The sequence below is a fragment of the Phocoena phocoena genome, chromosome 17, assembly GCF_963924675.1.
Source record: "Phocoena phocoena chromosome 17, mPhoPho1.1, whole genome shotgun sequence".
NCBI classification, from domain to species: Eukaryota; Metazoa; Chordata; class Mammalia; order Artiodactyla; family Phocoenidae; genus Phocoena; species Phocoena phocoena.
The window spans coordinates 14,328,098-14,354,961 of record NC_089235.1 but is presented as its reverse complement, the minus strand read 5'-3'; the positions used below and the strand labels follow the sequence as shown (position 1 = coordinate 14,354,961).

At 36.8% G+C, this 26,864-nt stretch overlaps 1 protein-coding gene across 1 annotated transcript in view; it reads right to left on the bottom strand.

Moving 5' to 3' along the window:
- The window catches only part of LOC136136868 (uncharacterized protein C8orf34-like), a 164,262-nt gene that overhangs the window by 22,081 nt on the left and 115,317 nt on the right, over positions 1 to 26,864 (bottom strand). Inside the window, exons 5-6 of the mRNA XM_065895131.1 lie at positions 14,962 to 15,009; positions 3,760 to 3,853 (exon numbers count right to left, since the gene is read on the bottom strand). Of these exons, the coding sequence (XP_065751203.1) occupies positions 3,760 to 3,853; positions 14,962 to 15,009 (142 nt within the window). The remainder of the gene's footprint in view (positions 1 to 3,759; positions 3,854 to 14,961; positions 15,010 to 26,864) is intronic.

Here is a 26,864-nt window from a genome sequence, read left to right as displayed (position 1 = left end):
AAAAGGAAAAAAAAAAATAGAAATTCTGGAATTAAAATGAAAAATTCCCTAGAGGGGCTCATCAACAGATTTGAGCTGGCATACGAAAAAGTCAAAGAGATTAAGATAGGTCAATCCAAATCCAGCCTGAGGAACACACACACACACACACACATACACACACACACACACACAGAGACAGAAAAGAAAAATGAACAGTTCCTCAGAGGCCCTGTGGGACACCAGCAAGCATACCAAATACAATGTTACTGAATATTACTCAGCCATAAAAAGAAACGAAATTAAGCTATTTGTAATGAGGTGGATGGACCTAGAGTCTGTCATACAGAGTGAAGTAAGTCAGAAAGAGAAAGACAAATACCATATGCTAACACATATATATGGAATTTAAGGGAAAAAAATGTCATGAAGAACCTAGGGGTAAGACAGGAATAAAGACACAGACCTAATAGAGAACGGACTTGAGGATACGGGGAGGGGGAAGTGTGAGCTGTGACAAAGCGAGAGAGAGGCATGGACATATATACACTACCAAACGTAAGGTAGATAGCTAGTGGGAAGCAGCCGCATAGCACAGGGAGATCAGCTCGGTGCTCTGTGACCGCCTGGAGGGGTGGGATAGGGAGGGTGGGAGGGAGGGAGACGCAAGAGGGAAGAGATATGGGAACATATGTATATGTATAACTGATTCACTTTGTTATAAAGCAGAAACGAATGCACCATTGTAAAGCAATTATACTCCAATAAAGATGTAAAAACAAACAAACAAAAAAAACACACTCCTGACGTGAGTGTTTTAAATTTGTGATGTAGACTTTTATGCTAAAATCAGAGTAGATAAAAAGTCTATTTAAGCGTTCTGTTTATCTTGTTTATAATAAAAGTGTTTAAAGCTTCCCATTGTATTATTCAAGACATCTTTTCCTAAATGGTGCTTTTATAAAACTTACTTGTACTAAGTCTTATTTTACAATGAAACAATAAGAAATATGCACAACTACAAAGATCCTAACATTATCTGGAAACTTTCCACCATGATAATTTTGTCTCAGGAGAAATCTGAAAATTCCATAAAATTACCTACGTATAATTTATAGAAAGCTGAGTCAAGAAACAGGTGTTACCATTGGAATGATGAATCTTGTCCTTTTCCTCACTCATAAATTTCTAATATATGAGCCTCTACACTATAAATCAGATGCTGGGTTCACACAGACTTATGTCATTTATTTTCTTTCGCTGAGAAAATAAAGAGGTAGATGATCTATACATATCTTGCCAGCTGTTCCACAAAACTCATACATTGAATACAAGTATCGGAACCTCAGTGGCTCCATCTTACACTTGTTCTAGTACTTGAATGTTAGATGCCGCTCTTGAAGAGTATTTGCATCTCTGTACTATGAGTTTGGCTGCACTGCTAGCCAGCATTCCATTTCCTGATGGTTCCTATTACCACCTAATTATTTTTAAACCCTGATTTTATTTCAAACAGTTTACCATTGTCAAGGGTCACCTCCAAGTATGACATTACTGAAATCAAATATTTTTGGTTCTAGGTCTATGGTTAGGAGAGTTTAAGAATAACCTTCTTCAGAGTGACTGACAGACCATATGGCAAAATCTATGGCTAAAATATAAATCCAATATTAAAATTTTAATAAAACTATAATTTTCATGACAATTATTCAGTCACAATTATTATTCATTTTATTTGTTTCATATTTATAACTGTCCTGATAAACAAGTTAGAAAGTACCCAAGAAACCTACACATTCATTCATCTATTAAATTTTCAGATATTTATTGGGGTCTTATTATGTAGCTAAATAAGATGAAGGAAACAGATTCCTTCCCTCAAAGAATTTGCACCCTAATAGAAGAGAAGATGATTACAACTTATCAACAAAATCTTGTGAAAGTATATGGCAGAAAGGCAATATGATTAGAGGACAAGGGTTGAAGAAAGTTCTGGGGGTTTTCAATCTCCTTTGCATTAGTAAGCTGTTTTCCAGACTTAATACTGATGGAGACATATGGATTTCAGGGAAAGTAAGTAAGTCTGAATTTGGACTTGGATTAAATATACTTCTGATTATTTTCTTGATTTTAGTTTTTAGTTCATTAAAAGTTATAGCACATTCATAGAATTAATACACCGTGCATCCTGTAAGGGTGTTGTTTACCTGGTCATGCCCACTTTGGGCACCTGGATGTAGAATCTGAGAGAGTACAGCTAGCCCAATTATATATATTGTCTTTATACAATACACACATGCGTGCACGCACGCACACACATATACACACACATTCGCTCGAAGGATTTATTTAATGCAAAATTTATGAAGACCTCAAAAGAATTTGATGAAAATTATTAAATCCAAACTCTAGAATGAGAGCTTATGTATGTGTAAATGTGTGGGGACTAGGAGGTATAAATGTGCTTGCGTTTGTTTTCATAAAAGTTCCAGGCCACTCGTAATTCTTTCAGATTTAGGGGATGCTCTTCTTTGTACCCTATGCTGCTCCTTTCCTAGACTATTTTACTTAGGATCACTTGCATTAAAGATCTTCCAAACTACTCTGTAATACATGCTTGAAGTACAGTCTACTTTCTGAGTCTTCATCAGTTGTTTTCTATAGAAGGTGTTTCCCTCCATTAGAATCTGTACAATGTCACTAATTTATTCACTGCATTTCGAATGTGTCTGAGTGACACTGGGGCTGTCTCCTCCTCTCACCTGAGCACCTGCCTCTTAGGTCCCTCTCCTGGCTGTGCTCCCTCTGGCCACATAAGCCTGCAGTTATGGAAGTGGGATAAGGATCTTTATAAATGCCTTTTAACCTGGAAAAGTAATTTCCTGGATCTCCCTGGGTACAGAGTCATGATTGCTACCTGTGTAATATATCAGGTATCTCTGATGACTACAGCTCAGGGGAATAGTTAATTAATTGCTTCACTCCAATTATCATGAGTGCTACATTACTACTTACAATTTTTATTTGTCTCTGCAGGCTACCACTGGTAAAGAAAAAAAAGTAAGATTCTGATATCTTATTATTTTAAAAATTGATGTTTTTCCTCTATGATCCAGACACTAACTTCTCACCTTCATGCTGAACCCATCTGTCTGACAATGTCAGTAACCCCTGGAGAGCATGCACTGAGTCATGCCAAATTATAGTAATTCATTCTTGTTATGATTATAATCTAATGACTTAAATCAGGAGCTGTACATTCTCTTTGTCTTAACTACTATTACAAAATTAATTTGTTTTGTGAATCTAGAACAGTTCTACATACATAAATTTATCCATATAACCAATAATTATAATTTCAAAAATAATAACGAGCCAATCCTAACATACTTTGAAACTTTTTAATAATCACAAGTTATCACTGTATATATGATATGATATATGATATAAATATAGATTTATATGATATAAATCTACAGCATTAGTAGACGATTCACATTCCAAATGGATATTTTATGTTGGTCTTCAGAAATAATAATTCCTTCTTTTAACGTACTACACTGCTTTTCAGAAAGTTAAGTTTATGGGCCTCTGCACCACAATTAAGAGATCAGTGAATCAAGATTTTTAGACCAAAAGTATAGCTTAACTTTACATATTCTCCCTAAATAAGTCTGAATTTTTTGCAGACGTCGTTTGGTACTGGGAAAGGCATATACCATCATCATGGATGTCCTTTGGTTAAAGGCAATTTGTCAATAAACAGCAGTGTCTACTCACGTTTCTCTTGTTCTGCTTCCACTCCTTCACTTTCTGTGTCACTTGGCAGGATCCACGGTTGATGAACCACCTGCAATTGCTTTAAAGAGTCATCCTGCCAAAGAAAAAGTTTATTTGGATTAACCTCTAGAATGATACTGTGAATACCAATATGGGTGAACACTTCAGTTTCTATGAATTACACGTCAAAAAACCATAACAAGAATTTCCTCACAACAGAGAAGAATTTTAAGCTTAAATTCATTTTCATTTCATGGACATGTCACAAACTCTGAACTCATTTTTTTTACATTCTCCTTTAAATAAGATTTAATATCTTAATAAGAAGAAATATCTAGACTATGTTCCTTCCTGAATTAATATTTTTATGGAATTCTTAGCACTCATTCTCGGAAATATAATAATGAAATATTCAATATAAAATTGCACAAAATGTGCCTGTTTGCCATCAAGGTTCCAATTCCCTTAAATGAGATTAAAGATTAGTAGGATTTAGAGAACATTCTCAACTTTACCCTTCAGTATTACTTCATTGCCTCCTTCCTCATATTACTTCCTATTTTTATTAATACATTTCTCAAATACTTCCTTGCTGTTCCATGCCTCTGTCATTGCCCTAAAGTAGACTCTCATCATCTCCCATCCTGACTCTAGTTATAATCGTCTACAAAGTTTTCTAGGATTAAGATTCATACCCTCCCTAATTCTCTCCACCAGTTCCTTGCCAAGTAGAGCTTTTTAAAATGTCACATGATGTATTCATTACCTCGTTCATAAACCCTTAAGTAGTCTTCTCATTATTTCCAGCATAAAATCTCAACTCAAGGCCCTCCGTGAGCTATACTTGTCTAGCCTCTGTTCTACCACCACTTCCATCTCCATCCCACCTCGACTGACACTTCCACTCCAGCTTAATTAACTGGTAGCACCTTAATTTTGTCACTCTCTCTAATCCACCTAGATGTTTTCATATGTTATACTTCCTGCCTAGAATGCAGTATATTTATCTGTCTCAGACATTAACACTCTTCCCAAGGCTCAGGTATCATCTCTGTTGCCTTCCCTGACGCTCCAAGACAGATTTACTCCTTTGTGTGCCTATTCATATCTTCTGGCCTCAAAAATAATGTGGAAAGTCCTTTATGCCATGGATAACTTTTTTTACCTATTAATTTCCAGTATCCATTATAATGTCTGGGGAAAAATAGGTACTCACTAACAGGTACACAGTAAACATTTGTGTATGAGGAAGTAAGAAAGAGAAAAAAAGGAGAGGATGAAGGGTAGAAAGGAAGGAGGAAGGAAGGATGGGTCCCTTTGACAATAAAATATAAATAACAATTTTAAATTTATTGAGTCATCATTCAATAAAATCTTTTCAAACATAACTTTGAAAATTAAAAACATAAAATCAATATTACCTGTCCATTTACTCTTTTGACCTCTCAATTCACTCATCTTCCCCCTCTTTGAAAGAAAGATCTTTTCCTCCAACTTGAGATATTTTGCTTTATTTTGTTCAGAAAAATACTAACAAGATAAAAATAAAGGCTCACGATCCCGATCTCTAAGAAACATGATACACCAAACATTAAATGTCCACTTTGTTTAAAATAAGTGCTGTATAAGAGAAACAACATATCAGCTATCCCTTGACTGTGATGGTTACCTCTGGATATGTTTAGTCCCAACCTAGAGTTTCAAAAAAGTACAGTTTTCCAGGAGTTACAAAGGGGATTAAGGAGTTGAATAGGTGAAGCACAGGGGATCTTTTAGGGAAGTGATATATTCTGTGTGATGTAATAATGGTAAATACAAGACATTAAGCACTTGTCAAAACCTGTAGAACTTCAGGCCACAGAGTAAACCTTAATGTATGCAAATGAAAAAATCAATTAGGAAGGTGGGATGTCCCAGGATAGAAGGCAAAATACTAAAAAAATGAATCTAAATGAATTACAAATGTAAAAGAACCTCACTGAAGTGGGTTGGGGAATAAGGTGCTGACCTAAGTAACTCTGAAAATGCATGGAGCCTGTAAGATCAGAAGCAAAAGCAAATGTACATAAGCACTGCGTTATAGTGGATAAAGTTACGGGCTTATAGGTTAAAAATTCTGAATATATGTGTGTGTGTGTGTGTGTGTGTGTGTGTGTGTGTGTGTGTATATATTCTGGAATTGAACAAAGTAAATGGATGGCAGATGTTGGAAGCCAAGTTTTTCACTCTTGGAGCAGGAGTTTACAGATAAGCAAGGATAGAATGTTCCATGTATAATGTATTGATATTAGAGTTGGAGACATCAGTGTGAACTCATGTTTAGCTTACTATACATACAGATGGCTACACATATAAATATGTGTGTGTATATATATATATATAATATATATATATATTAATGGTCACTAATCATACATATATCTTGCTGCTATGGCAGCTTAGAGGATTTAGACACAACGACACCCCAATAGCAATGAAAACAACAACCACCCAGATCTTGGTTTCTAATACCCTTTTCTTTTGTGTGTGTGTGTGTGTGTGTGGTACGCGGGCCTCTCACTGTTGTGGCCTCTCCCATCACGGAGCACAGGCTCCAGACGCGCAGGCTCAGCGTCCATGGCTCACGGGCCCAGCCGCTCCACGTCCCCCGCACCGGCAGGTGGACTCTCAACCACTGCGCCACCAGGGATGCCCTCTAATACCCTTTTCAATGAAAGAATCAAGACTCTTGGACAAAGGACTGACTCTTAAACCAAGGCAAGAAATATACAAGACACAAGATAAGCCTGGAGCATCTTGTGCCAGAAAGCAAAAAAAGTGCTAACACACCTACACATACATACACACAGACACAAAATGACGGGGTATATCAAAGGGCTAAAGGAGCCAACTGAAAAATCTCTCTGTGGCCAAAGCCAGAACAATTTAAGCAACGAAATAAAGTAGCATTGGGTTACTACCCAACATACAAAACAAATGTCTATCAATCCATTCTGATGAAAATAAATGATTGACTAAATCAACAAGTGGGTGAGAATAGACAAATATGCCATGCAGAAGGATTTCAAATAATTTATGTAGATACTTAAGGAAGAAAGCAGAAAATAACTTCCCACATCTTTAGAGTGGGCTGTGTATAGCGACTTTCTTCCAAAGAGTACAATATGGAAAGAGAAAGCAAAAAGAGTAAATTTACAGTGGAGAAAACTGACAAATACTACCTGAAACCAGGTGATTATGGTTAACATCAACAGCAATAATTCCTATTGATAGTATGTAGCCTTGATAGGATGGGATAAAAATGGAATTTTATCTCTATGGTATTCCTCCTCAAAACACATTATCCAAGTCCAACTATGAGAAAAATATCATACAAACCTCAATTGAGGGACAATCAACAAAATATGTGACCAGTACTCTTCAAACACAAGGAAATACATATAGTCATCAAACACACGGAAAGTCCGAGGAATGGTCACAACCCAGAATGGCCTAAGGAGATGTAAGTATGAGACGAAATGTGACACTGTAAAGCAACTAAACTCCAATAAAAAATTAATTTAAAAAAAAGAAATGTAATGTGACATTTTAGGGGGCATCTTGGGACAACAAACTTGAATGAAGCATGGATTTAGTAACTAATAATGTATTAATATTCATTAATTGTGACAAATGTACCATACTAATGTAAAGCAATAATAATAGTTGAAACGGCAGGGGAGGTATATAGGAACGCTCTGTATTACCTTCACAATAATTCTGTAAATCTAAAACTGTTCTAACATAAAAAAGTTTATTTAAAAAATTGAAATAATAAAAAAAATTTAATGAGATTCATTAAAAACTCTTTTAGCATCAGCAGCTCTTGAAAATAGTCTGTTAATCGAATTAAAATTTAAATTCCTACCAAATGACAGATGGTCTTTGCAATGAAAAGTCCTTGCCCCAGGGGTCAGGAATCACAGCTTTTTATCCCGGTTAATCTAGGGCATGTCAGTTCCCCTCCTGGGATAGAATGAAGCGTGTGAAGGTGCTGGATTAGATCATCTCTAGGACTTTACAATTAGTAAATTTCTATATCTAGATTCCTTTAGAATGTCAGTAGAATGTGAGAGGAACTAAATGAACTATTGTAGGAAAAGTCAGCAAACGTTAAAGATATTCCATCTTGGAATATACAATTTAGGTATAAATCAGTGTTTATTTTTAGGATTTAACTTTTTTTTTCAAATTTATCAAGTATTGGATTTGGTCTTGTAGGGCTATACTACGGAAGCAGCAGAAACGTGAAAAATCTTAGCTTTAAAATTCCATAACAGGGCTTCCCTGGTGGCGCAGTGGTTGAGAGTCCGCCTGCCGATGCAGGGGACGCGGGTTCGTGCCCCGGTCTGGGAGGATCCCACGTGCCGCGGAGCGGCTGGGCCCGTGAGCCATGGCCGCTGAGCCTGCGCGTCCGGAGCCTGTCCTCCGCAACGGGAGAGGCCACAACAGTGAGAGGCCCGCGTAACGCATAAAAAAAAAAAAAAAAAAAAAAAAAAATTCCATAACAGTATAAAGAACAGCAGAAGTAAAATTAAAAAAATGTTCATGTAACAGAGGGGGATAATCACATTCCTGCAGTTTTTCAAAAATAGAACATGGAGTCTCTGGTGTTTAAAGAGGAAATATGAAAATGATCTTTTTGGTTTTATAAAGTAAAATCGAATGGCAAAAGTTCTTTGTCTAAAACAGAAAAAAGTTTAAAGTGATCATGAAAAAATGTTTTTAATTGAAAAAGTATTTTGATTATTTAGCTTTTTGGCCCAAATCCTAAAATCTGTTTTCATAAGAAAAGATATGACTAAGAAGTCGATGGTGTTACTTTTTCCCTTAATAGTTCAGAATATTTAGTAATACTACTGATTGGTTTCTGGTCTTAATGGTTTTACTACTGAACAGGCAAGTTATTCTTTGTTTATTGCAACCATTCTTTGTTTATTGCAAATTATATAAAATACAAATGAAACATGAGCTCAGCAAAATATCTAGTTTGGGAAAAACTTTAAAATGTTGAGATGTTGGAATCAGAATCATAGAGACAGTACAGATATTGCTATTAATAGATCATTTGAATGTTTTACTTTGGTTTTCCCCTGAATACAGTTAGTAATATAATGCACCTGTTTGCTTCATCAATACCAGCAGGCAGTACTATGTATGTCCAAAGTTCAGCCCATCAGACTTCTTATAATTATTTTTGATGGGGTCAAGGAGCTAAAATCGTGAACATTTTTCAAAACAAGAGTTGACATGTTCCTCTTTGCCAACTTGTTCAAAAAATTTTCTACAGGAATATTAAACTCTGTATGAGCACAGTGAAAACTGTTTCATATTCCCAAGAGCAAGTTCTTTGGATTGCTTTCAGAAGAAATGACATTCATCCTTTTTCTAAAACACTTTCCCCATAAGTATGTAAATGTCCAGGGACCAGGAGTGGTGGGAAATAGTGACATGTATCATATGGAAAACAGTCTCTCGCCCTGTATCAACATATCATTTTATCTGCTAACAGAGTAAGTGCTTTATAAACTTTAGTGGTATTGTTATTCCACGTGGGTAGTTTATTTTTGGATTCTCTAAATGCAATCAATCAGTGATTTATGTCATGTGTGGCCATAGGTTATTCAGGTTATTTAGAGAAAAAAAAAATGCTCCTTTGCTCAAACTTTCACCATTGGATAATTTAACTCTGAGGCAACTAAATATTTCTTTCCCTTTGGTTAAGAATGAAAATAACACACCAAACATCAGTTTCCATCTTTCAAAAAGGATTAATCATTTTCATTTCCCTTCTATAACCATGAGATCTATATACAGTAAGTATCCCTGAAGCATGTTGCAAATAAAGCAAAATAAAATTACACCCCACTTTACATACATTTAATAGACTGTAATACTGACAAAGAATTAAGCCTATACTTCTGTTAAAGTTCTCCATATATAATTTACGTTCTTAAATTAATAAAGTTTGGAAATAACTTTGTTAATGAAATGGCTAGTATTATCAGGCTGAACTCTGTTAATTTTTTAGTGAATTATACTTCTATAGTTTATTTCTTTTGCATATCATCAAAGGGTAATTAAAACATAAGAACAGGGAAGTAATACATTTGAGAAAATATAAGTTGGAACGAATAGGATCTGGGAAAAGAAAAGAAAGGGAGCAATAACCAAGTTATCAGTACAAAAATATGGTAGATTGTGGAAAACATTACAAAATAAACACAAGCTTCTAAAAAACTTTACCTGACAAATTTGCTACACTACACTACAACTACACTACACATTGGGATTGCCCTCTGATACAAGAAATTTTCACATATTGAGATATAGGAAAGTCATTCTGGCTTATACATGAGTTAACTTGAATTTTATGCTAACTAAAATAGCCTGTTTGCTACTAAACATACGTTGTACATCTGCTTTAATTCTTAGAGAAAAGGATTCATTGACCAAAAGTAAAGAATGTCCATGTTAAAAATAAAGATTAAATGCGTCTCTTCTTGGGACACCAATGCTGGTCCTCCTTTGATGATAAGACTCCCTGCCCAGGTGTCAAGGCCAAGCTGACTTGCTGTGTACTTGCTGGACTGTTCTTTTGTTTGAAACCTTGAAGAATATAACCCTGACTTGTTTAAGGTTCTTTGTTCTGACAAGATATAAAACTGTGCTGAAAACTCTGCTCTCCCCAAGCAGAGTCTTCTGCGCTAGTCCTCAGTTTGGCTCAAAGAAAACTCTTTTCTAGTCTTTCTTATTGATTGTTTATTGATTATTTTCATGACACCTTCATCTTCTTTCTTAATTCATTCCATTTTGTGGTTTTTCTATACAAGGAAATTGTAGGATGAAGTTGTAAAAGACTTTGAAATTAGCAAAAGATTATTGGGTGCAGTCAATGAAAAACAAATCATTTTTCTAGTAAGCCCTTTTGTTTATCTGATTCTTTTTTTTTTTGGCAGTTCGCGGGCCTCTCACTGTTGTGGCCTCTCCCGTTGCGGAGCACAGGCTCCGGACGCGCAGGCTCAGCGGCCATGGCTCACGGACCCAGCCGCTCCGCGGCATGTGGGATACTCCCGGACCGGGGCACGAACCCGTGTCCCCTAAATCGGCAGGCGGACTCTCAACCACTGCGCCACCAGGGAAGCCCTGTTTATCTGATTTTATAAAGTCTCCGAGTCTTTCACTGACTTTGAGCTATTTTACAACTTTGTAATTTACAGAAATGTATAGTAGTGCAAATAATTCTTGTCCATATAAATGCAAATTGCATCTATTTTAATGCAATTGGTTATTAACTTATGGATGTTGATCAGTTTGGCCATTTTTTACATCTGTTTATAACTTCATTTCAGCATTCTTTATTTGACTACACATGTGAGGGTTAAGAATTCTCCTTTGAACTGGCTATAACATCTTACTGGTTTCCTCATTCACTAATGACTTAAACAAACCTTGACATGTGTTCATTTTACATCTGTATGAAAGCCATCATGATAAGTTTTTTAAAAATTGCTATCCTTTAACAACATGTATGAATTCTTAATGAATATCGGTGACCAAATGGGGTTTCCCTGCAAAAACCCTTGTTTTCTAGTTTCCTAAGTGGAATAAAACTATAATGCTGAATAATAGTTATTTCCACTTTTAACAAGTAAATCCCTGTGCATGATAAAAAGCAAATTATCTCTTATTTTTATAGGAGAATAATGTCATGCACTCTCTTTCAAAAGTATAGTTGGAACTTCATTACACTAACAATCACAGAATATACCACAGGAGGAAAAGACAGGCCAAAACTGGCGTGAAGAACAATTCTAAGATATTTTGTTACATAGAATTGATCCCCTTTCCAGTTCAGATGGTACAGCTGGCAAAATCAGCCTCAACAGATTTGGAAAGGCCTGCCTGCTCAATGTGCTTCTTTTCCTGTCTGACACCCTCAGAGATTGTGAAGCTGCCGCTTGACACCTTGAGTTAGTTCACACTCCTCTGTGTGTTGCCTTGGCCTTCAGCTAACTTCCTGAAGTTGTGAGGAATGGCTCTAAACTGCTCTTGAAAAAGTTTTAAAAGTCATTAACTTCAGTCTTTAGCTCTTTATAGTTCCTCAATCATTTAAATTGACAATACTTACTTGTTGAATACATATGCAAATTAATACATTTCTCTATTAATTGGTGGATTTTTAACCAGTATACTATGCTATTTCTCCAGTTATTCCTTTGGGAAATGTGATAGTTTAAATGGATCAGCTTCTCTATAAAATGTATAGTAAGCTTTGTAAGTACTTGATTTTGATAAGTTGTTTTTAATTATATATATATTTTTGAGTGAATATTAATATTTTAATTCTAACAGCTAAAATTTTTGCGATGTGAAGTTTTTATTCCTACCTTGAGTTAGCAAGTGCCTTACATGTAAAGAACACATAATTAAAAAAAGATTGTTAGAACCATTTTGAGGATTAACTGAAATAAACTATTACAAAATATCTCATTTTTATTTGGTCAAAAATACAAATCCTATCTGAAAAAAATAATACATTAAATATATAGAAAATATAAATAGAAATCTCATTTTAGCTTTACTTTTTGAGGAGACCATATCATCTCCTTAGTTTTGACTTAGGTCTAAACAGAATTGCCTACCATCATGTGGTTATGATTCTGTCTAATTATAAGACTAAATTAAAAAAAAAAAACAGGGACTTTGATGTGCAAAGAGCTGTTCAAACTTTAGCAAGAAACGTTAAATATAATAAAAATGTAAACTCTATGGTTTATGTGAGTTTTAGTGTGTACTAAATAAAAGCAAATGTTTGCTAGATCACTTTTAACTTCTAACTTCAATGCTTCTAACATTTATAAATACTGTTCCCCATTGTTTGCTGATTCTATTAACAAGAAGAAGGAAGGCAAAAGTGAAATAAGAGTATAAGTGAGAAAAAATAAAACTATCCTTTTATGGCTCACATTCTTAACATATTTGGACTGCCAGTGGAAAGAGTTAGAACACATATTTCCTAAAGACCAAATGCATTAATGTCTGCAAAAAGAAACAAACTATTGATAAATTAATAGTTCATTAATTAAGATCATGCTTAGTTTTTCTGTAAAGGATAATTGTTTACTGCTTTTAAAAAGAGCTAAAATCTAAATATCAATCAATATTAGAAAAAAAAATACTATGTGATACTGAACCCCGAGAAAGGAAAGGCTTACCTTGGGCAGCTCAAACATAGTCATAAATTCAAACTGAAAGTCAGTAATGAATCTCAGAAGCTGGAGAGATTACATACCCCAATCAACCAAAAATATTATTTTTGAGAATAAATGAATAAATAAAACTCATAAATTTATTAATAAGAATTTCCCTTTTACCCATGTTATATTTATAAAATTGGGGATTTTCCATGAAGTATGCAGTTACTTTCTAGAAATAGCATTGGAAAGAACACTTCAGGGTAGAGCTTCTCAGACCTTAGGGTGTTTATGAATAACACAGGGATTTTGTTAGAAATGCAAATTTTGATTCTTTGGATCTGGTGTGAATGCTGAGGTTTGGCATTTCTTACAAGCCCCCATTTCTTACCTAGTCAGAGGACCACATTGAGGAGAGATGCCCTGCCAGCACTTCTAGTGTAAAGGCACAAATGCCCAACCTCGTCACATTAAGTATTTACAACTGCTTACGACGTGCATGTTTACACTGCACATGTATAATGATGGAGAAAATAAGGATCTTTTCCTTGGATAAGAACCCAAATTAGAATGACTCATTTTTAAAGTTCTATCACGTATGCAGCCCATACCCTGTACCAGCACCTCTTCTTCCAAAGTACGAGACCCATACAGGACACACGACAAAAGGCATTAGGTACCCTTTTTGTGGAGGTGACCTACCACCTCTAGTCCCTAATGGGGAATGCTAGCCAAGGGCTTGGGCAACTACAGAATTCTAAAGGGAGGTTCTATTGGTGTACATATTGAAAATAGTATCTTTCTCTCCTTGGGCAGCATTAACTTCTTGACTGTATTTTTCTCAATTTCGGCATCAAATCCATTACACTGAAATTTAAAATTGATGCACCAACCCTCCAATTTCTTGCCCCATATATTTTGATTTTCTAACCCGAACTGAGACCATCTACGTAGTTATTTCCTTTCTTTCCTTTTGTTACCCTTTCTCCATTGTGCTTTTGGTAAAACTTCAACCATCTCCAAACAAGCCTGCAAACCAGAGATCTGAGACTTAAAGGGGTGCTATGCACTCTGATTTTCCTCTCCAAGTGATATTTGGAAGCAAGAGTGAGTTTAAGTATGGGTACACTGTTTTGAATAAATGTACGGACTACCTCCTACACTCAGTAGGCCACTCGAAATGGTCTTTTAATGGATTCATGCATGAAAGAATAAAATACTTAGAGAAACAGATTCTGTCTTGCTGAGAAGCAATAGTCAAACCAAATATTTGCTACTTCTATGATATCATCACCAAACTGTTTTCTGGTTTCCTTCACCTGAAACAGATTCAGATGGCTAATTCAGTGACCATTATGGTTTGGCTTCAGACCAAGTTTTATGGAGTCTGTCCACTGGCTTATCTGAGAGTTCCCAAATGCAGTTTGCAGACAGCCCAAAGACACATCCTGAGACACAGAGCACCCCTGGATATCTCCAAAATAAAACCAGGAGTCTAAATGGTTTTGCAACAAAAATCTGCCAGACATTTTTATTGTCAAGATAGCACTTTGCTTAATGGCTTGTACGAATAACATCCTTGATGAGCATTTATCGCATGAATGAATCCCAATTTGGTACAGATTATTCTCTCCATAAGAGCAATGATCATATCCTATTTTTTTGTGCATGGCCAATATAAAACATGTGTTTCTCATTTATTAGGATAGCAACAAATGTTTGTGAGTGAAAATATATGATAGCCTTATGTTTATACAGTTTTACCTTCATTTTCAAGATAAATTAATATTTATAGGATCTCCCAACCAAGGAGGAACAAAACACCATTTTGATATATTATTTACCGTCTTGTTTTTGAGGGCATGACTGGAAACCCTACAGGCAGATGGAGAAAGCCCAAGTGAGTGTCTCACCCTATATGATAGACTGATTTCAGACCATGTTACAAGACTACCTTAAAACTCACTTCTTCCATGTAGTTTTTCAATGACTGTCCTCCACTGGAGGCTTCTCCCTAGAGGCAAAGAGGAAGAGAGGTTGAAAAAGTCAAGAGAAGGAGAGAAAAATAGGAAAGAAGATGAGTCATGAAGAGCAGTGAAACCTGGGAGCAACACCAAATCTTTACTGTCCTCCACCATCTCAGTTCGTACTTAGGGGATTATCAGCTTGGCAAATTCTTACTCTGGAGCAGATAATAACTGTTTCAAGGCAACAATATATCTTTTAGGCGGATTTTAGGTCACATAAACAAATAACCACCTAGTGGAGCTAGGTGGACAGAATGCTAAATGTGTAGTATAAGATTTTCTGTTATTAATTTTATAAATATGCACCTAAAACTAGATTAAGAAAACAGTCATTAATTCTGTCTTTGATAAATCTGTGTGAAGACCTGGCACAGGGACTTAAAAGTACTTATGGAAAAGAGTACAGCTCATTAGCCTGCCCTTTTCCAAATGTTTATATCCAGTCTTCCTCACCTTACTTGTGTGTTATTAGTAAATTCTCCGTTATTTGTGCCTTTTACCAGCATTTCATTGAATACTAGTAATCACTGAGATTTTAAATCACTGAAATCTAAAACATCAAATTAAACAGATATCGCAAACTCATCTAAACATTGGTGGTCAAAATGGTCAAACAGCTTGTCAGTTTGGAAAGGTTATATATATATAAAAGCAAAGTGATTCCGTTAGAAGAAGATATATTTTTATAATTCATGGGCAGAAACGTTTAGAAATAAATTCTGAGATATGAAATGGTAAATTCTAGGACACCATATGTGTTTAAAAGCTAACTAAATAAGTGTGAATAAAGCTTACATTTGTTTCTATGACTTTTCAAAGACCCTCCTTTTTAACGTCTCAAGGCTCTCATAGATGTGATCTTATTTGATTGGTTTTTCGCTACAATTTGAGGGTAAGGCATCCTCAGGTCAATTCGATCCATAAAGAAATTGAAGGCAGAGCTGCTGACTGAAGTGCTTAAAGCCCAGGAACCAAAAAAGGCATTGCCGGGACTGGATTCAACCCTGACACTCTTCTACCTTGCTGCAATGAAAATTCTAAAACAAAAAATTAAATTTACTTTAGTTTTTTTAAAAAAAAATGTGATGTATACTCCGAAGCACTTTCAGAGGGTTAAAAAAAAAGCATGCTTTTTCTTCAAAACAAAAATTAAGCTAGGAATAAAGTTCTCGGATTCCTTAGAAATCACAGATGTGGTCATATTTTTTCACAAATCATGGTTTCCACTAGCAAAAAAATTAATATGCTATAGTTTAAATGTTTCCAAATGCTTCCAATCTTGTGGGATTTTTTTCAACGGATAAGATAGTGAAAGAGATAGGATAGTTATATTTACTTAAACTGAAACATAAACTATTAGAAAATATCAAATCCATATAAATCCTCCAAACTATGAGGAATTTAACTCAAAGCATGCAGACAGGGCTGGAAACTTACTTCAAATAAACTGCTTTTTATAGTTGAACTAACGACGCTATCAAAACTGCTTTTTATAGTTGAACTAACGACGCTATCAGCCCTCATTTGGACAACTGGTCCACAAAGAATGCTGTGGGTTCTTCCAATTTGGCTCTGCTGTGTGACAGAACTAGTCCATTTGTGCCAATAATCCCCTTCGCCTGGGCTGCTAGGGGCAAGAGAATGAGTGGCAAACTGCTTGGAGTAACAGATCTGCTTTCTGGAAGGGCCAGCATCTGAGGGCCGACGGTGAGATGCTGCAGACTAGTCCCTGGGTGCTCGCTGAAGACACTTATTTGTTTCCTTCGCTCTGGAGTGCAGTGGTTTTCCCAAATTGTCTGCACACTTGGAGTCTTATGCCAAGACCTGGTGATGACTGAGGGTTTTCTTGATGAGCAGATATAACTAAAACACTGTGTGTACTACAGGGCTTCTCGACAGGCTTTCTTTTTCCCACAGTGCCAGGTCTTTTTCAATATCTACACCATAGAAAAGGAGCAACCTACACAACGCTATTTGTTTCAAAGGCCACACAGCTTGGAGTCTGGCTGTGACCACCTTTCATAAATCACTGACATGGGTGGCACTGATGAATGAGGAACACGAAGTAAATGACTCCAGGAGGAAAATACAGAGGAAATGGACCTTTTGCAGAGAGAATTACAAATGTGGCACAGAGCCAAGGGAACAAAGAAAAGAACAAGACATCAGGATCTCTGAGCCTTGGGGTCAGAAGAGATGGCCCCAGCCAAGAGGCTTGATTCAACATGGCTGCCCCAGGTTCCCCATTTCTAACATGGCACTGCTGAAATGCTGATTTTCCCTCCTTCCCCCACTGGTGGTGCTAATGAAATAAAATCCCTTCCAAAGCACAAAGCTATCAACTTCAGTCATCCTTTTCTTAGCTTTAAAGAACTGGCATTTTAAATATCAAGTCATTCTAACAATATAATAGTTTGTTAATCATCTGGAAATGAATCACAAATACCCAAATGCAATTTCCCTTGAAAAACAAAGAGAAGAAAGGGGATAGAAGGGTGGCAGACAGGGGCGTGTGAAGGAGGGAAAGGGCAGAATACATGGAAACTATGCCTTAAATAAAAAAAAAAAAGAAGAAAAGGAATTTCCTGAAATGTGGTTTCACTTATCATGAATCTTAATATAACCAACAGTTGAGATAAAAATGTTTTGAATGTGAATTACAAAATATAAACTTAGAGAAAGAAAGAAAGAAAAAGGGGCTGATATGATTACTGCTTAACGTATGACGTGGGATCGCAACTGTCAGAGACGAAGGCTATCGTCACTCTCCTAGTTCTTTTCCAGTTAAGGAAACATTCTCAGTGAGATGGCATATTCTAGAGACTGAGCTAGGACTAGACCCACACTTTCCTGAATCCATCACCATTTCCCACCATACCAGGCTGCTCTTGTTTCAACCAGTATTTCCTGTTCATCTCTTACTAATCTTTAGACAAAATGCGTACAGACTTGCACTTGCATATAGGGTACATTTATTCACTAACATTTTATGTCTAAGACCTCTGGTATTCATTTCCTTCAAAGAAAGTTCCATGAGAACCCTACTTCCACCAGAATGTTCTTTCTCCCCACTTTTTTTTCAAATGAAACTAAACAATAATCCTGATACAGACAACACTCTCTTAAGAAGTACCTGTGGTACTTAGAACCCACAGAAGAATGGAAGCTCCATATGAATGGCCAGGGCATTTCTGAACCTAAGGGACCCATAACACTTTACCCTGTTATTTATTCCACAAGTATTTATTAAGCACCTATTGTGTGCCACATAATTAACTAGGCTTGGGAACAAAGAGGTGAATAAGAACTGATCCCTACCATAAAAAGTCTACCTTGAGAAACTAGATCTACAAGTTATTAGAATACAGAGCAAAAGTTAATTGACACAGGTAAGCCCAAGGTGCCACAGGAAAAAATAGGAGGAAAAGGCATCTACTCTTTCATTTACTTAACAGGCATGTTTTGAGAAATTCTATGTGCTGGGAACTGTTATAGGCATTGGATAGAGATGATGAAGGAGTCAAAGTAGAAGGATTAAAACTTGCAGAAATTATTTTTAAGCTTAGTCCTAAAGACAGTCAATTAGCCAGATGAAGGATTTGAATAAGGAGGAGAACTCATACCAGGCAGAAGGAAAATTCTGTGCAAGGGTCCAGACCCAACAGAGCAAATATATGAAACCACAAGTATTACTATGAAAACCACCAATATACTATGCACTGAAATGTGTATTGCATTTTGAGATATAGAGATATTAACATCGTGTCATTTCCTAATTTTATACTATAATTTCCTGTAATACAGCTGCTAATATAATGGTTACACGTTTTTTGGGTTTTTTTGCCATGCCATGCGGCTTGCGGGATCTTAGTTCCCTGACCAAGGATAGAACCCAGGCCCCCCTAAGTAGAAGCACACAGTCCTAACCACTGGACCACCAGGGAATTCCTTGTTGTATTTTCTTTTTTTCTATTATTATTTATTTATTTATATACATCTTTATTGGAGTATAATTGCTTCACAACGCTGTGTTAGTTTCTGTTGTACAACAAAGTGAATCAGCCGTGTACATACACATATCCGCGTATCCCAAAGAGAAAAACAAATACTGCTGTGTTTTCTAAGTGCGTTATTACACAGGGCTACTGAATTTGTGACAGATGACAGATAGATTGAAGTTCAGCTTTCCAAACTCCAGCAAACTTTATAGGTGGCAACTACTACTTATGTCCAAGAGAATAAGCAGTGATCTATTTCCAATTAGTAAAAAACTGGGTGCCATAGTTTAGAAAATCAAAATTGTTTTGGAAAGTTCAGAGGTCTTCTAGATCATTGATGTAGTCAATAAATGAATAGTTACACTTGAGTTTTCACACTTACATATATAAACAGATGCTGTTTCTAATTGGCCCCAAAGTCTTTTCATACTGTTGAAAATTTCTTTTCTGAAACTTTGCTCACAATCTCATGAACAATTAGAGCACCAGTGCAGACCATCTTTCTCTGAAAATGACACCTTTATCCAGTAGAGAGGACACTTCACTGCTTTAGCATTGCTAAGGGCTAAAAGACAGTAGCATTTTAAGAGAAGATGTTATGATCTTACTCTACCTTTAAGTTCCACAGCTGCTGTGGGTTACATCTGTACCAGGAATCAGCAACCTAAGGTGTGGTCAGAAGCCAAATTTGCCCTCTCAGAAGGGACGAACAACACTCAATCCCTATGCACATAACCAACTTTTAAATTAAAATGAGAACAATCTACATTTTTCTTCCAATGTTTTCATGTTAAGCTAAATAGTTCCTTTAGTGATAATGCCCTTGCCTTAGAGATTTACCTTAAAACAATTTTAAAAGGCAGGAGCAATTATGGAACTAATGACTATTACTAATAATGTCAAATTTTAAGGCATTTTAGCGTTCCTTGTTATTTTCTGAAAAGTGGCTATTCAGTTGCCAAAAAAAAAAAAGCATTTTATTCTTTTCTTTTCTTCCCACGTAAAAAATATGGGAGTGCAATGCCAGTAATGACAGGCTCCCTATTTAGGAGAGTGGTAATTTTTATGAATGAATATTGAATAGGAGAAGGGACGACAGGGTAGAGCTGTAGGCTGGATGGCTAGTGATAATTATTTTTAATTGCAATGACATAAAATAGACTGAGATATATATTATTGGTCAATTGACTTTTAAAAAATCCATATGACCTTGAACTTCACTGTACCAATAACAGCAAATTGTCAGCCATAAGGTCTTGGAAAGTCACAACGTGTCTTCCGAAGGTGGGTTTCCTTATATATAAGGTTGTTTCAGAACCACAGGGTTGTTTCACATTGGATAGTGAATGTGAAAGAGTGCTTAGAGCTTCAGAGTTTATACAACTGTAAAGTGCAGGAGTATTATTCTGTAAATGTGTATATCTTCACTGATCCACTCACCTGTTAGCTTTCCTGTCTTCTCCCCTGGCCCCATCACTTAAATCTTCACATGGTCCTTTGTATGCATATCTTTACCCAAACACATATCACACCCTATTACAACCACTGGCTACTTTCTCTGTCTTTCCCATTTAACTCTAAGTTGTTGAAGGGCAAAAATTGTTTTTATTCATTTTTGCTTCCCAAGTCCTGGTACAGGGCTGGGCAATATAGATGAAAACTAAATATTTGAAGAATGAATGAGCAAACAAACAATTTGTAGGTCTTAGCTGGCTCTGTGTCTACACAGAGACTATAAAATCATAAAGCTTATAAATAATAAGATAAAACAGAGAACTCACTTTTAAAATCATTAAGTAGATAGTATTATTGAATGTGCAATAAAGACACTGAAGAGAGCTTCCCTGGTGGCGCAGTGGTTGAGAGTCCGCCTGCCGATGCAGGGGACACGGGTTCGTGCCCCGGTCCGGGAGGATCGCACATGCCGCAGAGCGGCTGGGCCCGTAAGCCATGGCCGCTGAGCCTGCGCGTCCGGAGCCTGTGCTCCGCAAGGGGAGAGGCCACAACAGTGAGAGGCCTGCATACCGCCAAAAAAAAACGATGAATTTGCTAGAGTATATCAGTCTGGCTCACTATTGCCAGGTATGCAGTGCAATACTTTTTCTTTTATTATTATTTCAGGGAAGTTTTCTTGAATTATAACTTTTTGTATCGATTCTGTTCCCTTTCTTTTGTTTTCTGCCTTAAGGTCTCCTATTTTCTGTGTATTTCGTCTTCTCTGCTTCTCTTCAATATTTATCACTTTCCCTAAAATCCTTAAAAAAAAAACTTTCTGAATTTCTTTTTGATTTAAAAAATTTCTCTTATTCACCTTCTAGTTCTTTTATGACATTATCTGTTGTGTTTGTTTATTCTTTTGTCTGTCCTATTTTAGTCTTTATTTCTGAAAGCTTTTTTAAAGAAAACTTCTCTTTCCTAAACTCTGTATCTCATTAGATTTTTAAGACCAATTTTATATATTTCCATTTTTCAGTATTATGAAAATAATTATCCATAGCACTAGTTTAACAAAATAGTAAAAATATACTTATGAATACATAGTTTTCATATTTCAAGGCGAAAGTTCTATTCAATAACTACTTACAAATCCTAAGTAATCAGCAATTTCTTCAGTGTCATTTTTTACTTTTTTTTTTTTTTTTTTTTTTTGCGGTATGCAGGCCTCTCACTGTTATGGCCTCTCCCGTTGCGGAGCACAGGCTCCGGACGCACAGACTCAGCAGCCATGGCTCACGGGCCCAGCCGCTCTGCGACATGTGGGATCCTCCCGGACCGGGGCACGAACCCATGTCCTCTGTATCGGCAGGCGGACTCTCAACCACTGCGCCACCAGGGAAACCCAAATTCAACGTATTTTAAAGAAAAAAAGTCCTTTGGGCATCTAGAAAAACATACTGCATGATTTATACAGGGAAAATATTTATATTATCAGTAGAGTTTAACAGCAGTGATTTAGAACAGTAGAAAAATGAAGTAATATATTTAAAATACTGAAGGAAAGAAAATGTGAGCCCAGTAATCTAATGGAGAATGAACTTAGAAAACTAAAATGCCGAGATCTAAGAACAGATGGCGAGCATTAACTATAGAGTTACCTGTCCTAAGACCACATGAGAGTTGAAAAGCAGAGAATATGTTATGCATTGGCTATATACTCTGACAATGTGGATTTGGTACAACTATTAACAAGTTGGATGAGAATAGAGAAAGTATATGCATTTTATCAGTATTTGTATTGGTAGATGGATTGATATTTTTATCCTGAGACCCCTGTATAGAATACGGAATAAGACAAATGAGTTATTACGGAATATTTTAATTCCAACATTGCCTTTATCATTGAGAATCAGAATTGTTGGTATGGAAGAAAGGAGATAAAGATATAAGAAAATGGGTTAAATTTAAGTCTTGGTAGTCTCTAATTTGAATTGAAAGTATCAATGTGAATTAACTGTCCACCCAAAGAGGCTGGAAATAATGATCAATCCAGTAGTAATGAGTATCAGTGGTGTCCAGACTGTGGTCTTGAAAGACCATTTCTCACTAAAAGAAACTAGGGCTTCTCAAAAAAAAAAAGAAAAAAAAAAAAAGGACTGATTCCATATTAGGGACAGGATACACACAACATTAGCTTGGAGCATCCTGTGCTACCCAAGAGCAACCAAGCTATCAGAGACTACCAGGGGCATGACGGAATGACCCATAAGCAAACGTGAAGAAGTCCTCATGCCAAAGATGGACCAGTTTGAGCTTTAGCAATGGTAATAATTGCCATGCATTGAAACTTACCAAATAAGTTAAAGAAAGTATTGTTTATCTTCAGAAGATATTAGGTATCCTATTCATTACCTTGAAAACTAGCAAATAAAGGAGAGAAATCAAGCACGTATCCCGCCCTTCTTAAGAGAACTGTATTACTGGCCAATCAAATAGTAACTGAGAGAAAGGGTCTCTCAGCAAAAGTATTCCAACAACTAAATACAAAAGAAATGATGAAATTAAAATATCACCACTTTTCAACTACCAATGTATACATAAATATTGGCATTGAGCATCTATGGCTGCTAAGATGACAGCATGGGAAACCACCATATATTATGTGTCTCCTATAGTCATGCCAAAGAGGAGCTTTATCCAGTTCCTGGATACGTTTCAGGAAAAAACAGAGAACTGAAGAACATGTTGAACCAAGAATATGAAGTTAGCAAAACTCTGACTGCAGAAAACTTGGCAGGTCAAATGACCAGGGTTCTTTAACAGACAAATTGTAAGAAAATGCAAGAAATGGAGTTTAAAAGAAAATGTAAGAAGTGGAGCTTAAAAGAGACTTAAAGACATATCTGATTTTTGAAAGTTGGCAAGGTTAACAATAGTGTCAAGAGATGCATATTTAGGTGGCAAAGCTATTTTTAAAGTGCAAGTTGATTATTATAAAAGAATAATTTGTATTTGTGGGGAGAGGCAGAGGCTGTGATTGGGAAAGGGCATACTGAAAGGCCATCTCCGCTGTCTGGTAAAGTTTTATTTCTTGACCTGAGTAATACTCTCATTATAAAAGTAAGCCATACATTTGATTTGGGTGATTTTCTATATTTGTGTTTTGTAATAAAAAGACATTTAAAAATAAACGGATAGCCATTTCTAATATTAAACTGTAGTGTTACAGGCATAACTGTAAGGTCCAAATGAAACTCTTAAAAAATTAGAGTGAAATGTTAGAATGCTCTATTTATTGTTGGCTATATCTACATGGTCACATATCCAATCCCCCGTCGATCTAAATCTTTTGGTCTATGTAAAGAGGTAATTTTTGGTTATATATCTAGAAAAGTAGTTAAAGGACACTCTCACCATTCTGATTCAATCTTTTTTTTTTTTTTTTTTTGCGGCCATGGCTCACGGGCCCAGCTGCTCCGCAGCATGCGGGATCCTCCCGGACCGGGGCACGAACCCGTGTCCCCTGCATCGGCAGGCGGACTCTCAACTACTGCGCCACAAGGGAAGGCCCTAATTCAACCTTAAGCTAATCTAATTATAACACTGACCTAATAAGAATCAGTTGGCAATTTTGATTTTTACCATTTGAAATAATTAAGCCTTTAAATTCTGTTCCATTAAGCTTTTTAAAAAATCAATAGATGTCACTTGAGAATCTGTAAAGTACCTGTATAAATTCTCCGAGGTCAGTGAAAAATGAATGTCAGCCTCATAATTTAAACTAAACGTACAACGTATTCTTTTCAAATTAAATTAACCTGTGTCTTTGCAAAATGCCTAAATGGCTAAGGTGGCCAACTTCCTGCACTGTGACTCAAAGTTGGGAAAACCGACGGGAGACTGCAAGAAAACCGACACCCAAGGCTCATGAAATACCAAGACTTTTATGTCTCTCTCGTTCTCCGTCCACGTTTCCTTAACTTAAAAAAAATGATCAGTGCTTCAGATAAGTAATAATCCTCGGCATTTCTCTACATTGAGGGAAACACGTTTCTCTAGCAGATGCATGGACACAAATAGTTTTGTGCTGGTTTCTTTTAACATATGTCTCTGATTTTTTAATTCAACAACAAAGAAGACCATTTTCACATTTCAGACACCTCTGCATTTTTAACACACGTTAAAGGGCTACAGAATGATTTAAACTTTGTAAGAAAAAGTTTTTTTCGCTGATTTGTAAACAAATGCAGGTAGTAATGATGCAGAAGTACATTTAAAAGTGTATTTTTAATCCTTAACACATTTATTTGAAAAGGGCTAATTTTTGAAAATTTTTGAATGGATTCTTTAAGTGGTCCAAAGAGAATGACATCCACAGCGTTAAGGTTCAAACCAAATAAACGAAATGCACGAGTTTACATTATCTAGCCTGTCAAAACCTTGGCAGCTCCTGTCATAGACAGTGTCACTAGGAGAGTTGTGACAGGCTTGGGGGAAATGTGTAGACTCTAATCAATTTTCCAAGAAAAAGAGGTGACCTCCGGATAAATAAGAGGAGTGACTTGGAGGGGAAGATAAAGGAGGCTGTTAACTGATTCAGAAGGTTTACCTATAGTCTCTAGGATAATTTGAAAAGGCAATTCTCACAAGTGTGTCCCAACTCACCACCCGTGTTTAATGTACTACAGTATTTCTTCTGCTTAATATGGGCTTAGTGTGGGCTGGTCACTGGGCTAAGACTTGGCCTTGATTCCATGTATTTGTCAGAAGTGGCAAACGGTGGCGACATCCTAAAGAGGCAAGAGTGCAGGTTTTGGAGTCAAGCCAATAAGGGTTCATAATTCCGTTCTGCCATTTTTGTTCATGTGCATTGGGCAAGTTATATAACTCTCCTGGGTCCCAGTTTCTGCATCTGTAAATGGTGGTAACACCCTGGGCACCTCATGGGTGATTGTGAGGCTTAAATGAAATAATGTCTGTAAGGCATAGAAGACAAGAATAAAACCCTGGCTGTCATCATTATTAATAAGGATAATAAGTATTCGTACTAGTTTTAGGAGGTTTTTAGTAAATGGAAGACAGAGAACACCAACCTTATACTATGTGAGGTAGGAAAATTAGGAATATGCTTAATTCTTTAAGAAAATAGCTGAGAAGGGAACCTGACTATGAGGAAATCAGATGCTACTTTTAATCTATTCCTGTTTTTGTGTCACTTTCATGAAAAGAATCTTGCACTTTCAATGACAGGTAATTATTGAATGGCTTCATGTAGAAATACATTTTCAGCAGTAAATTCAAGGGTAAATGGAAGGTTGACTGACAGTGAGATAAAAGGGACTTTAAAAAACCTTGGACATCAGAAGGAGAAAGAAGCAAGTGACACAAGTCAAGAGAAATGAATTGTAGAGAAAAGGGAGTGAGACAGCATCCTTAACACAACTTTGCTCCCGACCTCCCAATACTGCAGTCATACTGAAAAACGTCCAGGCCCTCCAACAGTCAGTGTCTCTCTCTCTCTGTCTCTCCAGCTCCTTCCCTCCCTTCCTCCTGTCCTTCCTTCCCTCCTCTGCCATCCTTGTGTGCAGCCCTTTGTGTCCTCTTCTTGATGCCACCCAGGAAGATTCTACTCGTGGCAAGTCTAAGTTCAGTGCCACAGTTCCAGGAGGACTCCCCTGACCCGCGTGTTCGTGTTGCCCCCATCCCGCCTGCTGTGTGTTCCCATGACCCCTACAATTAGAGAGTTTGCCACACTGACTGCCTGGGCCTGAAGTAGACTCTCTTACGTTGTCAGCTCCACAGACCCGCCCTTCACATTTTCAGGGCCTGAAGCAAGAGGTCAAATAGGTCCACCCTGCCAACAAACTATTTCATAATTATATCCTGACTTTCAATCAGGATTGGCAAGACAGCTTCAAATTCAGAAGTCTTGTATTCCTTCAAGTTCTGCACCTTAACTTGGCAAAAAAGGGAGAGCAGGAAGGCAGCAGTGACCCCAATCCTATACCCTTTGGCCCCTTTTCTCCCCCCGTTTGCCCCACTGCATCACAAAGGTCTTTGTGAGCACATGTGAGGCTACCCCTGCCTGCATCTCCAAGCTTGTTTACACCCTCCCAAAATGTCTGTCTCTCGTCCACTCCTCAGGCCTAGAACTAAGCTCTCGCGAAGGATGAACTAGGGAAAGGGGACCATGCGAGCCCAGGAAGTGGGTTTGGGATAATTTGGGCAGCAGATTCCAGGATCCTGGTACTTAGCACATGGTCAGACTCCAGGTGGACATGTTACCTTGACCCCATAAGCTCCTTACCCCATGCAGAGGGGCACAGCCCTGGGCTTGTCTAAGACAGCACTGAGACTGTCTGACAGTAAACACACCTAATTCTTTACTGTCTATAATATTTACTGCA